Below are 16,140 nucleotides of genomic sequence, written 5' to 3'. Positions count from 1 at the left end.
ATTCCTGGTGACCCTTATGGCTGTGAAGGACTTTGATTTCCTGACTTCTGCGCAAGCAGGTATACGCACCATTAGGGCAAAGATTGAGGAAACGTCCCTGCCAGGAACACAGCCCTAGCTCAGTCCCCTGCACACAAAGTCTAATTCTTTTCCCCCCAGTTTTAAGAAAGCAGTCTTTTAATTTGATTAATTATAGTAGTATGAGAGAAGGTTTTTTTTTTAAAGTATTGGTGAAATGTTCCCTGTGATATCAAAATAATTTACCCTGTGCAGATCTTGCTGGAGCCGTCTCTATCTAAATTAGGTTTCTTTGAAAATGGATTCTATGTTTGGTGTCAGGGTTCCCAGGGGAACCCTTAATGGATAGGCTGCTCTCCTCAAGTGTTTCTTCCTATCAGTTTCCTATCTGTGGGAACAAAGGATTTGACGCCCTGAGAGTGGGACCCCCAGGAGAGAGAGGGGATCAGTCAATCAGCCGCCTACCTGGAGACCCCCATTTCCCTGATGCGCTTCCTGCTTCAGGTCAGGGACAGGCCAGTCCCCAAAGTGTGGAAGGTCAGGCAGTCTCCATCTGGGCTGGAAAGAGTGACTTGCATATTCATTTCTTCAGCCTGAGCCTGTGATCCCTGCAAAGGAGCAAACCTGAGTGGTGAAAGTGCCTGATGAGCCTCCCTTGGAGTTCTTCCAACCTTCCTCCCGCTCACGCCCTCCCCGGGCTCTGGCACTCCCACCACCTCTGGGACAGGTCCCCTTGGAGGGAGGTGAGAAACAGTCAATCAAAAGATTCTGGAGCAAGTGCTGACCCCTCCTCCCCCACCCAGGGCTGGCTGGTCACTTGGGCCCCACTCAAATAAGACATAGGGAACAGTCATTTTGGGCTTGCTATGCCGTGCCTTCCTCCCCAAGGAGGGGCTCACGTCCCACTTTACGTTGATGGTCAGTAGCCAGGGAAGCAGGGACTCCTGACCAAGCAGTGTGAAGCCACCCAACACCTGGTCCTCGTCCACCCTGGTTGGTCACCCTCGGTCAGGACTAGCAGATGTTCGTGGGGGACGGGGGTGTGTGGGGAGGTATCTCCTTGGCAGACGGTCACCTGCGAGGACTTGCAGAGCAGCGGGAGAGGGTGGCCCCTCTTACAGCACATTCTTTGATTTTAGGTGAGGACGTGAAAGGGTAAATCCCTGAGCCCTGCAATCTTATCTCCCGCCCTGTCGTCCCTGCACATCAGCCAGAGGGTTAACCATAAGTGGGCGCCCGTATGGCCGCTTTACTGATGCCACGCAGGTAACTGATGCTAATATGTCTTCTCATCTTTCTTTCCTCTTTTTCCACTTTCCCACCTGCCCTGCTGTCTGAGCCGGCCCCAAATCTTCTAATCCTGTGGGTGGATCACTGGCCTCCATCCTCCAGGCCTCCTGTGTGGACTGTGCTGTGTTTGCCTGAATGCTTCTTGCAAAGTTGGGGCCTTGCAAGCAGAAACTGCCTTAGCACCAAGCCCTGCCCTACGGGATGGGACTCAGAGAGTGGAACTGTGCATGAGCTTGTATTGAACCATTTAGGGGGTCTCTCTGTGTTACTGGGATAGAGAAGAAAGATGAGGGCAAGTCCTTTGTTTTTAAAGTAGCCTTAACCTTTGACTCTCGTTTCTGCTCCTGTTATTTCAGACCTAATGAAAAGGTTGTCTCAGTTAGACAAGATAGAAAGTCAGAACTATTTTGCCCCAAAGGATATTTTATGGAAGATTTTTGCAAACTATTTGGGAGACTCACTGTTGTCTTGGTAACAAGCAGCACCCTTTACACTGGCCCCTGCTAAACTTTGTTAGATGGTTTGCATGGATTTGCCATTTATTGAAATCCTCTTAATTGCTCTTTTGGGGGCATTGACCTGACTATTCACTGACTGATGTTTCTGAGGCACTGAGGAATGAGCCAACTCACTCTGAGTTGGTTCTGGCCTGTGGTGCAGCCTGGGCAGGACCTGCACTTGAATTCATGGAATGTGATGATTCAAGGGCCCTTAATCAGTTGCTCCAATAGCGTGGTGCTAGGACACCCTGTGATTTGTAAGAGCAAGTGGACATGACATGCTCACTGTTGAGGGAGAGAGAATGGCTGTAGCCAGTGTTTTGAAATGCAAGGAAATCAATGGCTGCACAGTGAGCCTGGCTGAGATGAGAGCTGGGGGCACAGGATGTGTAGGAGAGGAGATATTTCTGGGGCCTTGGATGTTCTGGCCTTTAAAGGCTCCTCGGAGATGGGCTGTGCACGTGTTGTCTACCCCCGCCAAAGGTAATACCATCCCCGTAGAAGTTTGCTGGATGAGATTTCTGTGAACAATGACCAGGATCAGAGATGAAAAGCCATTTGAAGTAAAAGAGCTTGAATTGGATCTCACATCTCTGCCCAGGTTCAGGATTTGTGAAAATGAGGGAGGGAAACCAGAATGGAAGAAGTTCCTTTTAACAAGGAGAATAACGTCTTCTTGGACTATTTCCACGGCAAACTGTCACCAGTGTGTATGTGGCGGTCCCCTTTTATCAGTCACTTTTAAGTCCTGCTCATCCCAAACTCCTCCTCCTTGCCTTTGCCCTCCACCCAAGGAGTGGTCATGGTTAGAGGTCAGGGGTCAATGAACTTAATCTATCAGGAACCAGGGAGTAAATATTGTCAACTTCATGGGCCATACAGTCTGTCCTTAACCACCCACCTGTGCCCTTATGTTTGAAAACAGCTTCAGACCATATATAAACAAGCAGGGTGTTTCCAATAAATAAAGTTCCAATAAAATTTTATCTACACAAACAGGTATCTCTCAGGGCTGTAATTTTCCAATCTCACTGAAAGGTCAAAGGGGGCTAATATTGAGAGTCAGAAAGAGATATTAGCTTCATTTCTCTTGGAGCTGTCGAATAACTGCAAAGCGTCTGGTCCTTAAGAAAATAAAAAATATAAGAAATTTAAGCACACATGTTAAAATTTTAAATATGTTGATTGAGATTAGCCAAAATACAAATAAGTGTATGAGGGCTTAGTTAAGTGAAATTGCTGACAGAGGGTACCCTGGTTCTTAGCTGCTGGTTGTACCCACTGCTTCTGCTTCCCCCCTACAGGCATCAGTCCTCACTGGTCTGTCACCATTCGTGTGTATCCTCAGGTTTGTGGGATGAATGGGAAAGACCTGAGGTAGAACTGACCTGCCCTGAAGGTCCCTACTTTGTGCTCTGAGATCCTGTGACAGGCATCACTGTATCCTTCAAGCGTCTCTCTGCTCTCAATGGCTCTCACGGGCTCTGCAGTCGGGAGTTATTGCTGCTGCTGCTACTTTGTCCTCCTAGAGGGAGGGCAAAATGTGGACTGTTACTTTGTCATCACTGTATTTCCTTTCCCCACAGAGAATCCTAATTTAGAAATTCTTCCAAGCTAATGACCTTCATTGACTTACCATCAACTTGCATGTCAGCTTTAAAAAGCGTTAAGCCTCTAGGGCTAGGGGACCTATTACTATTCCGGTCTTCAAGATAGGGAGTGAGTATTGCCCTTGATCCTCTTGGTGTTTCTCCTCTTGCTCATGAAATCTTCAGGGGCCACCTGGGGAAGGATGGGAGCGGGGCAGGGCTGGCTTCTGCCACAGCAGCTCCCCTTTGGGGGCTGACAATATTTTCATGACAGTTCCCCATCTTTCTGCCCCTGTGTTTGTTGCAGGAATAAAGGGATGAGGACTCGACTGGGATGCCTGTCTCACAAGTCTGACTCTTGTAGCGATTTCACAGCCATTCTTCCCGACAAACCCAACCGTGCTCTAAAGTGAGTAATAGGGCCACACTGCATCCCCAGAGTGTCAGCCGTGGGATGCTCACGCTGGGACTATACAACCCCTTCTTCTCTGGTAGATGGCTGAAGAGATGAGCCGAGTGACAATAACTTCCAGTCTCTTGGCGGCTTCTTTTCTATCTTTGAACACGAGTGAAAGAATATTTTCCTTTTCAAAGCATATGGCTTCAAAATTCAGAATAGGGACCCTCCTTTTTCTCCTAAGAAAGCCATATTAAGCACCACTCTTATAAAGCTGCAGTGAAGAATACTTCTTTGTTCTACTTAATTGTCAACCTGAGCTTCTCAGTTTGGAAACACTCAAATCTTCTCTTAAAAATCTGCTTAGGTTGAGATGATCTGATTTCAGTGCCTATTCTCTGTGCAAGCGCTGTCTTAAATGACGTCACAGACAGTACCTCATTTAACCCTCATGGGGCTCTGTGATGGGTGCTGTTATCCCCATTAAAGAGGCGAGGAAACAAAGCTGACAGAAACAGGAGTCAGGAACTCAGCCTCACTTTTTTTGTTTCCAAGTCCAGCTTCTTTTCTTTGTGATTGTGATATGTTAATTAACTAATTTATTAAGGAGAGGTATAGTTGGCTTGGTGGCTCACATGATAAAGAATCCACCTGCAATGCAAGTTTTGATCCCTAGGCCGTTAAGATCCCCTGGAGAAGGAAATGGCAACCCACTCCAGCATGCTTGCCTGAAGAATTCTATGGACAGGATTGTGGCAGGGGGTCCCAAAGAGTCAGACACGATTGAGCAACTAACACTTTAACTTTCATAGTTGGTTTACAATAACATCTGTTTTCTTTATTTTTTTAATTTTGCTTTTAATTTATTTTGGCTGCCCTGTGCAGCTTATGGGATCTTAGTTTCCCTGCCAGGGATTGAACCTGGGCTCTTGGGAATGAGAATACTGAGTCCTAACCACTGGGTTGCCAGGGAATTCCCCTACAGTGGCATCTTTAGAGGATGTACTTTCTTAGTTTTGCCTTTTAGACTGAAAGCCAACTTGTTAAACTTATGGAATCCCAAATCTGAGATTTTTCTATCAGCTATTTAAGAATGTGTACATTTCTAGCAACAGGACTGCAGGAGTCCAAACGTGGTCTTCATTTGCCCTCCATTGTTTTGATTTGTTCTCATGAGCAAATCTCAGTGGTGGCTGAGGGAGAGGAGGTCATTGCAGAAAGATTCAAGACAGATGTTTCTTATTTCCTAGGAGACTATCCACAGAAGAAGCTACAAGGTGGGCGGATTCCTTTGATGTGCTTCTCTCCCATAAGTGTAAGTAAAATTCAGGCTTCATCATATCTCGACAAATCATTCATTTTGTAAAAGATGAACCCACCATGATCCAGGTACTGTGCCTGGTGTTCCAGACAGCTCCAGCCTCCACCCTCAGAGAGCCTGAGTATAGACAAGAAAACATAATTTAAATGCTCTGGGAAGAGGGCCCTTATTTTCTGTTTTCTGAGCTGAAAATTTGGTCTCAAGAAGCCTTCACGTCTCAGCGACTTTAGCAAGAAAGAATTTGACTTAGAGAGTTGGAGTGATGGGTTCATTGGGAATGAAAGTCTAGATTCCATGGAGATCTTGCTTTATAAAATTAAATGGCCTCCCCTCAAGTCTCTGGAGAGCCTGGGGTTACTCATCAGTCAAAAGAATATTTTGTGCATTTTGTTATTGACTTGGGTTGGCAGAATTTTGAGTTTTCTTATCCCTCCTTATTTGAGGGGTTTACTACCCCAGCTGTATTATACCCTCAACTTGGCCATAAGTTTTATTAGTACACACTTCTGGTATCTTTCCTCTTCTGTTGCCCCATTGCCTCATCTCATAGGCCTTCTGTTTGCCACAAAGACAGAAAGAGTTGTGCATTTTGCCATGAAGGAAGGGCATTTTGATGGCAGCCAGACTTTTCAGCTCTTGCTTTTTTTCTCATCGCAAGCAAGTCCAAGTTCATTGTGCTTCACATCCTAGTGGCGTGAAAAACAGGGAAGTGGGAAAACAGAGGTAAAGGAGACGGAAGGGTCCTTTGAGGAGAAAAGAAGGTTTTACACAGGCATTCAGTGCTCTCCGTGAATTTGTCTTGTTGATATTAGGAATCCTGACTGATCTGGGAGCAGGAGGGAAGCTTTTGGCATGGAGTGTGGAACACGATTTTGCACCGCAAAGTGAAGGGCATTGGCTGGTATATGCTTGTTTTCCGGATTCTGACCCAGCTCAGCTACTAGATTGTTGATGGCCTTGATGGGGTTGCTCGGTCTTTAGAAAATGTCTTTAAAAGTGACTTCGCTTTCATCTAGAGGAGCAGTTCCTTCTAACCATATCCTTGGTCCTAGTCCTAATTAACAAATGCTTTTGAATAGTTTTTAAAGTGAAATGCAAAAGTTAAGAACAAGCACATATTGTAGCGAGTAATTTTGTGAGACAAATAGTCATTTTAGTGTTCTATGGATTATAGTTAGGAAGGAAAATAAAGCAGAGGAGATACAGCAAGTATAACATATGGCTGTAACCCCAAACAGCAAACTTCTGTGGTGAATATGCCAAGGCAATGGCGTATGCGTGATAATACTTAGGATTTGACAGTAACGGTCGTTTTTTTAAATGGGGCAATTCTGACTTATTTTCTGGAGTCACATTAGGCGGCTAAACAAGTGTCACAATCAATTTATGCCTTCTTTTCTGGCTGGATTTGATTCAAGGTCATCTTGAAGTTTGGTTTCTATTTCAGCCTCATGACTGACTCAGTTTAAGTCCCTGAGGCTGTTTCCTCATTCTTAAATGGGGATGGAAATACCTGTGTGCCACCTGTCACCCGGGTGTGAGAATCTTCACAAGAGGTCACCTTTAGATGATTTTGGGATTCTCTATGCAAAGGTGTTTTGTGAGAATACGGTGGAATTTTTTTAAGACTGGAATTTTAAAAGAATTTTTCTCAAATGAGAAATCAAGGTGCCTTGAGAATAAGACTGCAAATTTTGCTGCCAATGATTAATGAGAAGCCTTTACAGACAGAGTTTATGGTACTAAAGCTAGTGGATGGATGCTCAGGGTATATTTGGATTGCTTTAGTGGTGAGACTCGGAGATTGAGAGATTTAATTGTATTTGTTTGATTCAATTACTTTTAGAGCTAAAGACACTCGGTTCTGCTCCTTTCACAGATACTTTGGGTTTCCAGGAATGAAATAACAATTTTCTGAGAGGGAGATTTCACTAAGGGGTTACAAGGTGACACCAGATTGCCTCTTTGTGTAAAAAAAGAGAAAAAAACGGTACAGAAATAGGCTTTTTGAACTTTGAAGTTCTGTGATCCTTCTTGGAATCTGATGTTCCTGTGTGTGTGTGTGTGTGTGTGTGTGTGTGTGTGTGTGTGTGTGTGTGTGTGTGTGTGTGTGTTTTACTACAGAAATAAAAAGCCGACAGAGTGAATGTCTTTGAGAAGCAAGGGACTTTCATTTAGGGGCCTCTGGCAGAATTTCAAGGTTTTAAAACTTGAACACTTACTCCCCATGAATCTGTGGCAGAGTCAGAGCCCAGCCTATCTCCAAGAGTGCAACTTTCTAAAAGTCTAATTAATTTGGGTTAGTATTATGACTCAATTAGGCCTGATTAAGCTTTTCCAAAGGGATTACATGTGTGCTGGTCTCTTAGGAGGGACAGCAGTTGATCAGAGGTGTACAGGAATTTAAACAACAAAATGTCCTAAAAAGAAAAGAGAATGACTGGATGACTGGGCTCCAGGAACATTTGTGTTGGTCTAGAACACACTGGCTGGTAATTCTCCAGGCAGCTGCCCTCCCTGCATATTCTATTTCAGAAAACTCAGATAATTGTCCTTGTTCCCATTCTCAGTCGACAGAGCATCTCTGCCATCTTGCTCTGCCTGGATGTTTTCATTCTCTCCAAAAGGTGAACCGAGTCCTCATTACGGACAAAATCTGTGCTAAGTTGCTGACGGGCAGGGTGCTGAAAGATGAACCGGACTGTCCTTCCCTGGTGGAGAATGCAGTCTTCTGAGAAAACAGACACGCCTACAGACAATAAAGATACAGGCAGTATGCTTAGACTTGGGTGGGGTGGGGGGGGGAGTTCAAGATTTCACATAGGATCTTGGCATCCAGTGTTCCTCTTAAAAGCTACCTAATCTGTGTTAGAGGTCCTTACCAATCCAGAGTAGAAGGGCTGCTTTTGGTTTAGAACAGTGGTCCCCAACCTTTTTGGCACCAGGGACTGGTTTCATGGAAGACAATTTTTCCATAGACTGGAGTGGACGGATGGGTGGAGGGGTTGTTTTGGGGATGATTCAAGTACAGTACATTTACTGTGCATTTTATTTCTATTGTTATTACATCAGCTCCACCTCAGATCATCAGGCATTAGATCCCAGAGGTTGGGGACCCCTAGTTTAGAGATTTGTTCCATTTAATTGGGGAGCATGTTTCTGCTCACACTAACTGGTAGTCAGACCTCTCAATTTTGACCCAGCTCTACTGCTAAATAGCAGGATGGCCTTGATGTAATCCTTCATTCTCTTGGAAAATCTGTTTCCTCATCTCTACAGTGAAGGATCTGAACTCTAGATGGCTGGATTGAGTTCTGCCCTGTTGTTCTAGGAGGCTGTCTATAGCAACCACCAGGATTGGCAATCACTCGTCACCTACGGCAGGTGGTTTGAGTCAGCACTGCCTGCAGGGTTATATAAAAATGCTTTAGAGGTGAAATGGCTTGAGCAAGCACATGAGAGGCGAGGGCACCTGTGTTATGAAGCCTTCTCTCCTTGGCAGGATCCCACTGGACAGGATTGCACCTCATGGGTTGAAATCTCAGGCAAAAAAGAAAACAACTTTACTAAATCTTAAACCGTAGAATAAAAAAAGCTGGGATGCAAATACCTGAAGCAGTTTTATTTCCAATTACATTTGCTTACAAATGTAGTACAGAGCTGAAGAAGAACCCGTGGGTCTAGGAGATAACTATTTGCTAAGTGCTCTTTTTCTTTTTAACTAACAAATGAAAAATGAAATTGAAACTGCTGATGGCTTCATTAGATAGAGAGGGATTTCTAATGTGCGTTAATTTGGCATCTTTTTCCTGTTCAACCAGTGACAATTAGACTTGGTGCCTGTGAGTGTGCACGTAGTCTGTCCCTGGGGGTGTGTGCATGCGCCCACCTCTGCAGATCAGACCTGGGAGAATGAAGCCTCCCAGCTTGTGGGAAATCTCTGACAGGTTGCTGGAGAGTACAGAATTGTGTGTCTCCTGCTTTTCTTCCTCATGAGGTTCAGACATATGCTTATTATTTGTCAAGCTTTTAGTAGGACATTCAGTCCTTAACTCTGAATTGATTCTCTCTCCTTCCCTCTATCCCTCTCTCCTCTTTTTTTTTGTTTTTTGTTTTTTTGACATGAAAGTTGAAATTCATTCCAGTTTTAAGGTGAAGGTGGAGGCCACATTCCTTTCCCCTTCCTCTCACTTCTTTCACCTGATCCCCAACCTGGATGACAGAGCTCCCCATCCTGGGTCTCCATTTGGCCCTTGTCTTTGTTTCATTGTTTGCAGAGCATGAAGGGTCCAGACTGACCTGTCCCCACCAGTCCTAGGGAAAGCGAGGTTCATGGAATAGTATAATTGAAAGCTCTTTTACATTTGCAGAGTTAGTATTCATCTCTGAGCAAAGGAGAGCAGTAAAGAAGCTTTTAGTTTAATGAAAAAATTAGCCCCTTTGGAATAATGATTGAGATAGAGAAAAATAATGATGTGACCTGGTCACATGGCACCCAAGCAGAAAACCCCAAACAAGTAGACACTAAAATTATCAGCTCACGAAATTCCACACTTGTTCATCCAAGTGGCCTTTAGCTCTAGAATGTACAGTTTAATAATCAGATTTCCACTTGTCACACAGGTCTCCCCTCATTCCTCTCCAAGCCCTAAGGTTCTAGAATAGTGTTACTCAAAGTGGGATCCATGGAAGGCTGCATCAGCAGGGGATGGTTCTATGGGAGCTTGTGAGAAAGGCAAATTCTTGGGTCCTGGCTCATACCTACTGAATCAGAATCTCTGCAAGTAGGGGCCTGTAATCTGTTTTTTCTCTATACACGTGTGTGCTCAGTCATGTCCAACTCTTTGCAACTTGGTGGGATTATAGCCCACTAGGATCCCCTGTCCATGGAATTCTCCAGGCAAGCATGCTGGAGTGGGTTTCCATTTCCTCCTCCAGGGGATCTTCCCAACCCAGAGATGGAACCCACGTCTCTTGCGTCTCCTGCGCTGGCAGGTGGGTTCTTTACCAGTGTGCCACCACGGAAGCCTATTTTTTCTCTAGCCCCCTGGTAATGTTGATGTGCATTGAGGCTTGGGCAGCACTGCTCTCAAATACAAGTAGGGAAAACTATGAACCTGGAACATCTTGGTGTGGCAGGTGGTTAGTGCTTTCCAAGAGAAACACTAAAGACTGGACTTCAGTTCTCCAAGATTCTCAGGCAACACATCCATTTAATGGGGCAGCGTCCATGTGTTGCAGAGTCCTCATATATAGCAGACATGGTAGAGGGTATTCACAATAAATAAATACGTCAGGTGTGCTTTCTGGATAAAGTGAGGATAAAGGTTAGAAAGAGATACTCGAACTAGAGATGGATGGAAAAGAAACTTCTCTTCCTCCTTACTACCCTCTCTGTTGTTGTTGTTAACTCATTAAACTGTGTCCGACTCTTTTGCAACCCCATTGACTGTAGCCCGCCAAGCTCCTCTGTACACGGGATTTCCTAGGCAAGAATATTGGAGTGAGTCACCTTTTCCTTCTTCAGGGGATCTTCCCAGACATGTGGGATCGAACCCATGTCTCCTGCATTGGCAGGTGGGTTCCTTACTGCTGAGCCACGAGGGAAGCCTGCCACCCTCTCTACATTGCTATAATTTCTACTTTCACCCACCCAGGAGTATGGGTGCATTTAGCCTTTATAGAAGAAGTGCCAAGAATATATAAGGCAGCTATTAAAAGCTCACTGGAAAAGATTTGAGTGAAAGCGATTGGACACTCATTCTGTTGCTTACCAGCTGTGACCTTTGGTAAATTACGTAACCTCTATAAACCTCGCTTTCTTCATCTGTGAAAGGGGAATGCTTAGACTTACCTTGTAGAGTTATGGCGAGAATTAAATATGATTGTGAAATGCTATGCGTGATGACTGGTGCATCGTGGGGCTCCATGAAGGATAACTATTATTATTTTTGTTATAACTCAACATTAAATTCACTGAGAACAAATGCATTTTATGACTCCTATATGCTAGAGATTTTGTAAGCTCCTTGATCCCATAGGCAGCTTGAGGTTGAACTTGGTGGGTAGGATGTGGGTCATGTTAGTATCACCAGTGGGCTTATTTAGATTTCATAATACCTCCCTCCACTTGCCACATGAGGCTTTGACATCCTTTCCTCATAGCGTCCCAATTTCCTCTCAATGTATGTGAGAGAATCTGCCTGGAGATGTAGTTTTTTCTTTTTTAAATTTAAATAACATTTATTAATGAAAGTATTGATTTTATTTTTAATTTTATTGGAGTATAATTGACTTACAATATTGTGTTAGTTTCTGGCATACAGTAAAGTGAATCAGTAATATGTATGCATATATCTATCCTTTTTTTAGATTCTTTTTCTGTATAGACTATTACAGAATATTGAGTGGATTTCCCTGTACCACACAGTGGGTCCTTATTAATTACCTCTTTTATGTATAGTAACACGTGTATCAATCTCAGTCTTGCAATTTATCCCTCCCCTCCTTAGCCCCTGGCAACCATTTGTTTTCTACTTCTGTGACTCTATTTCTGTTTTGTAAATAAGTTCATTTGTATCCTTTTTAAAGATTTCATATATAACTGATGTTATGTGATTTGTCTTTGGCTTACTTCACTCAGTATGACAACCTTTGGGTCCATCCATGTTCCTGTGAATGGCATTCTTTTGTTCTTCTTTATGGCTGAGTAGTATTTAGTGTATATATGTGCCACACCTTTAGCGGGAGGTAGTTTTTAAAAGCCCAGTAGGTGAATCTGCTGTGTTTCCTCTTTGAGAGTCTTTGCAGTATTGTTATATCAAACCAGCTAGACAAGCATTCCCAAACACTTAATTTTGGAAATCTTTTAAGCTGTGGACTGTGTACATGGGATGTGACAATATTTCTCTTGTCTTTACAGTTATCTGTGGATGTTAAGCGTTCACTCTATTTGGGGCACATCTCCTTTTTTGCATATTTAATAAAAAAATATTTCTTGCTAATTTCTTATAATAGTTGCAGATACAGGTTTTATCATGTTCTGTTACTTGACTCAGTTTTTGCTTGATAAAATAAGAAGGAACATTGGACTAGAAGTTTCAAGACCCAGGCTCTCCTTTCTCTTCGGTGACCACATCCTAGGAATAAGAAACTGTGGGACCCTGGGCCTCACCATTTCCTAGTGTTCAGTGTAGGGCTGGATTGTAGTATCTCCCATGTCCTTCCTGACTCAAAGACTCTAGCAACTAAATCCTGCTACTTCATAATCTATCATCTTCCTATATATACACTAACAAAGTGGAGATCATTGAAGAAAATTACGTTAATCACAAGACTGAAGTACAATTAGCATACTAATTGCTTGCCAATAAATGTCAAGAACTGGAAATAGTTTGTTCTCTAAATAATCTTCCTGCCTAAATCTTCTTAGCCAAAGTTATTTGCTTTAAAACCTTCATTCTGTAGATAACATAAAAGGAAGGCTTTGATCCTGGTGCTATTCTCATCGCAAATTTCAAATTAGTAAGCTTGGCTCTGAATCAAAGAGGTTTTGATTTGCTGTTAGTGTATGTATCCTAGATTTTATAAATGTATATTCCTCTCCTCTCCTGTCTGACCTTGGACTCATGCGCGAGCTTATTTTTTCCAATTGGTCAGGGATGCAAGAGGACTCTGGTCTTTGAGACTACTACACTTTAGCAAACAGAAAGCTAAAAAAAAAAAAAAAAATCATTCTTGTGATCTTGTATTTTTCCAAGCCTGGGGACTGAGTTAGGCTGCAGCCCACCCCCACTGACAGCTAAATCAGGACTCCTGGACCTTGAACTGTTACCTAAGCCCCCCTCCCCGCAGCACCAGCTGCACTGATCATTCATAGTGACCCAGTTTCTTTTCTTATGTAAGCACCCTGCATCAAAGAACTAGAGGGAGGGTGCCGGCAGCAGGCAATGTGTGCGGCCACGGGTGTGTTCTTGGAGATGTTGTGCATGCTTGGGAGGACGTCAAAATTCTGTCCCATGTTCCAGGAATTCTGGTCACCAGCCTTTCCTTTCCTGTGACTTGATAGACACTAATTTCAAATGTGTCTGATGTCTTTAGAACTTTGACTTAGAGGGTTGTACAGAGAAAACCCAGTATGAAAGGAAAAAGGAAAAAGGTGGATCCTCCTGTTTCTCTCTCATTTTCCTGAACTGTTTTTCACCCATCATCTTTCAGTTACCAGGGTTGTTTTTCTGTGTTAGGCATTTCTCTTTTTTAAATTGGAGGATAATCACTTTACAATGTTGTATTGGTTTTTGCCATGCAACAATGTGAATCAGCCATGAGTATACATCAGGCATGTTATGTTCTGTCCAATGAGTCCTTAAGCCAGCAAAGTACAGGAATAATGGTCACAAACATGTATGGAGCAATCACTGTCTTGGTGTCAGACTCTGCATGCTCTTTACATGTATTAACAGTTTCACGGGGTAGGTACTATTAGCATCTGCATTTCACGGAGGAGAGAACTGAGCCTCAGAGAGTCTAGTATCTTGCTCAAGGTCACACTTAGCTACTGTGTGTCAAGCCAGAACACAGTCCCAGGCAGAATAGCTTTAGGACTCAGAAGTCACTCTTTCTGGCTGCCTGGAATCTGTGGGGGTGGTGAAGGGGGGACTCTCTTTCTCTGGGTACTGGGGAGGGAAATGGGTCTGGGAGGCCCCAGGGAGGGGCGGATGTATGGCTGGGGCGGGAGTAGGGGGAGGGCAGAGGAAGCACAGCTAATAAAGCAGGTCACTCTCAGAAGCCAGTGGAGGCTATGAGCCTTTCAGAGATGAAGCGGCATCTTGCATTTTAACCAGCTGCAGTTTATGGACAAGCAGAAGGGAAGGAGAGGGTCCTGGTAGAGAGAAGGAGAAAGAGGGAAGGAGGATCAAAAAGGGATGGAAGACAGAATAGAAGGGAAAAGGCAGGGAAAGATGCTGAGGAATCAGGGAGAGGGCCAGACAAAAGACTTGCTGGGAGGAGGTGGGAGGTGATAGAAGGGGGAAGAAAGGATGTAGATGGGAAGAAGAAACCCTGCTGTAGTCCCATAAGCTTCCCTAGCTGGGTCACGAGATCAGCAAAGGTGGGCCAGTTCGGGGTCAAGCGGTCTGTACACAGCAGGGAAGGGGAGGGGCTCCTGCAGTCATGGGGGTGGGAGGCTTCCACCTGCATCTCAGGGTCCTTTTTGCGGGATGAAACTTCTCTTAGCACAGTGACCCTCCTCCCTACCTTGCTCAGAGACGGCCCTGGGAATGTAAAAGGGGGGTGATAGGCTGCGCTGAGAGGGGAGGGGGAGGAAAGGAGGAGGGCTGCGATCCCCAGGGTGGGTGCAGGCCTCTTTCAAAGACACTTTTCAGGACATCTTTGCTACAGTACTGCTGTTCGGGTCCAGACCCTCCCAGGCCTTTCTCTCTTCTTCCCCCATCTCTCGCTGAGCTCCTCCCTCGGAATGCCATGCAATTTTAAGTACCATATTTTGCTTTGGTTCCCCTCCCACGCCCTCTGAAGCCTCTGAAATGCAGGCAAACACATTTTGGATCAAGGTCACCTGGAAGGATGCACTTGACAAGGTCACTCAGCTGTGCTGTGTGATCGTGCCCTGGGGCCGGGGTGTGGGAGCGTGTCTATCTGCTCTGTGAGGCACCCCTGCATCCTGGGAGGGACACCTAGGGCAGATATTGGAGTTCAGCCTGATTCAGGTTATGGCTGGTACCTGGTAGCCTCTGTGGACAACACAGAGGAGCTGGTGGCAGATGTTGTCTTGCTGGAGAATCCCCAACTCTGTGGGCCAATTGGTGCCTTTGCCCTGGTGGAGCGTTCTTTCATCATACTGTTCAATTTGGGGTTATTGTTCATCCCACCTTTGGAGGAAGTGATAACGTGGGACCCACCAATGGTCACGAGAGGACAACAGGCAGAGTGGGCTCTGAAGTCATGTAGATGTGTGTGTAAATCCACCTTCCACCCCTCACGGGCCAAATGACCACAGTCATTTCACTTAAACTCTCCAAGATGAGAAGACCTGGGCTTCAAGATGTTAAGGTGTTTTTCCAAGGTCTCACAGGATTCAAACCCAGGCTGTCTGACCCCAGAGCCTCTGGCTTAGTAACAGGCCTGGTGTAGAGGTTATGTGAATTGACAACTGGCCTGGACACCATAGAACTTGGCCTGGGCTAAGTTCTCGATGTGCGATGGTGAGGAGGAGGAGGAGGATGGAAAGCCATCGACGGAGAGCTGTGTGTGATGCAGGCTGGTGATTGTGGTGGAAGCCCAGGGTGGAGCACTAGCCTACCTGGGAGCGTTCATCAGATCCACCACCCTCACTTGCAGACCAGGGTGCCGAGGCTCGGTCAGGTTGAATGTGCTGATTACCAGCGGCCTGCCTGTGACCCGAACTGGTGCTCTAGCTGAGACTGCGGTGCTCTTACCCTAGGTGGGATGGGCAGACTCACCGGGCTGCCTGACAATCTGAGTATGAGCCCACCATGCATTTTACTCCAAACCCCCCTCCCCATGGAGTCTGAGCTGCTGTAACTCCATTGGATTCTCCTACCAAAGCACATCCCTCTCTCCGTGCTGTTCTCATCTCTCATACCCTACCGCCTCCCTTGGTGACTTTTTTCGTCTTCTCTCCACCTCCTCTGTTGTCTTCACTCCTGGAAATGTCGTCACCACCATGCTCTCCAGACCTCTTTGGCTTGCACTGCGGTGGCTGTCCTCTCTAGTCATCACTGGCGCAGGCAGGCATCCCTTGAGACCATCATGCAGGGCTGGGGACTGGACCACCAGCCACAGAAGAATGCTGGCTCTGCAATTTGGCCTCCTTGCCACTTGCTAACCATGCGACCTTCAGCAAGTTATTTAACTTCCCTAAGCTTCATCTTTCTCTGCTGTGAAATGAAGAAACTCTCAGGACCTGTGCTGTTTATTTGCTAGGAACAGCAAATGCCATGAGGCACACAAAGCATTTGGTGCTGTGTCTGGCCCAAAATGTGTGCG

General features: G+C 45.2%; 1 protein-coding gene across 5 annotated transcripts in view; it reads left to right on the top strand.

Moving 5' to 3' along the window:
* Positions 1-16,140, top strand: part of RGS8 (regulator of G-protein signaling 8) — a 47,475-nt gene that overhangs the window by 15,810 nt on the left and 15,525 nt on the right. For all 5 annotated transcript variants that reach the window (XM_018060690.1, XM_013970422.2, XM_013970423.2 and 2 more), the window contains 3 exons: positions 1,158-1,284; positions 3,705-3,806; positions 5,045-5,109. In XM_018060690.1, coding sequence (XP_017916179.1) covers positions 1,259-1,284; positions 3,705-3,806; positions 5,045-5,109 — 193 coding nt within the window. In that variant the 5' untranslated portion in view covers positions 1,158-1,258. The remainder of the gene's footprint in view (positions 1-1,157; positions 1,285-3,704; positions 3,807-5,044; positions 5,110-16,140) is intronic.

This window comes from Capra hircus, chromosome 16 (assembly GCF_001704415.2).
Source record: "Capra hircus breed San Clemente chromosome 16, ASM170441v1, whole genome shotgun sequence".
Taxonomy (NCBI): domain Eukaryota; kingdom Metazoa; phylum Chordata; class Mammalia; order Artiodactyla; family Bovidae; genus Capra; species Capra hircus.
The sequence above is the reverse complement of the archived record's forward strand: the minus strand, read 5'-3'. Positions and strand labels throughout refer to the sequence as shown.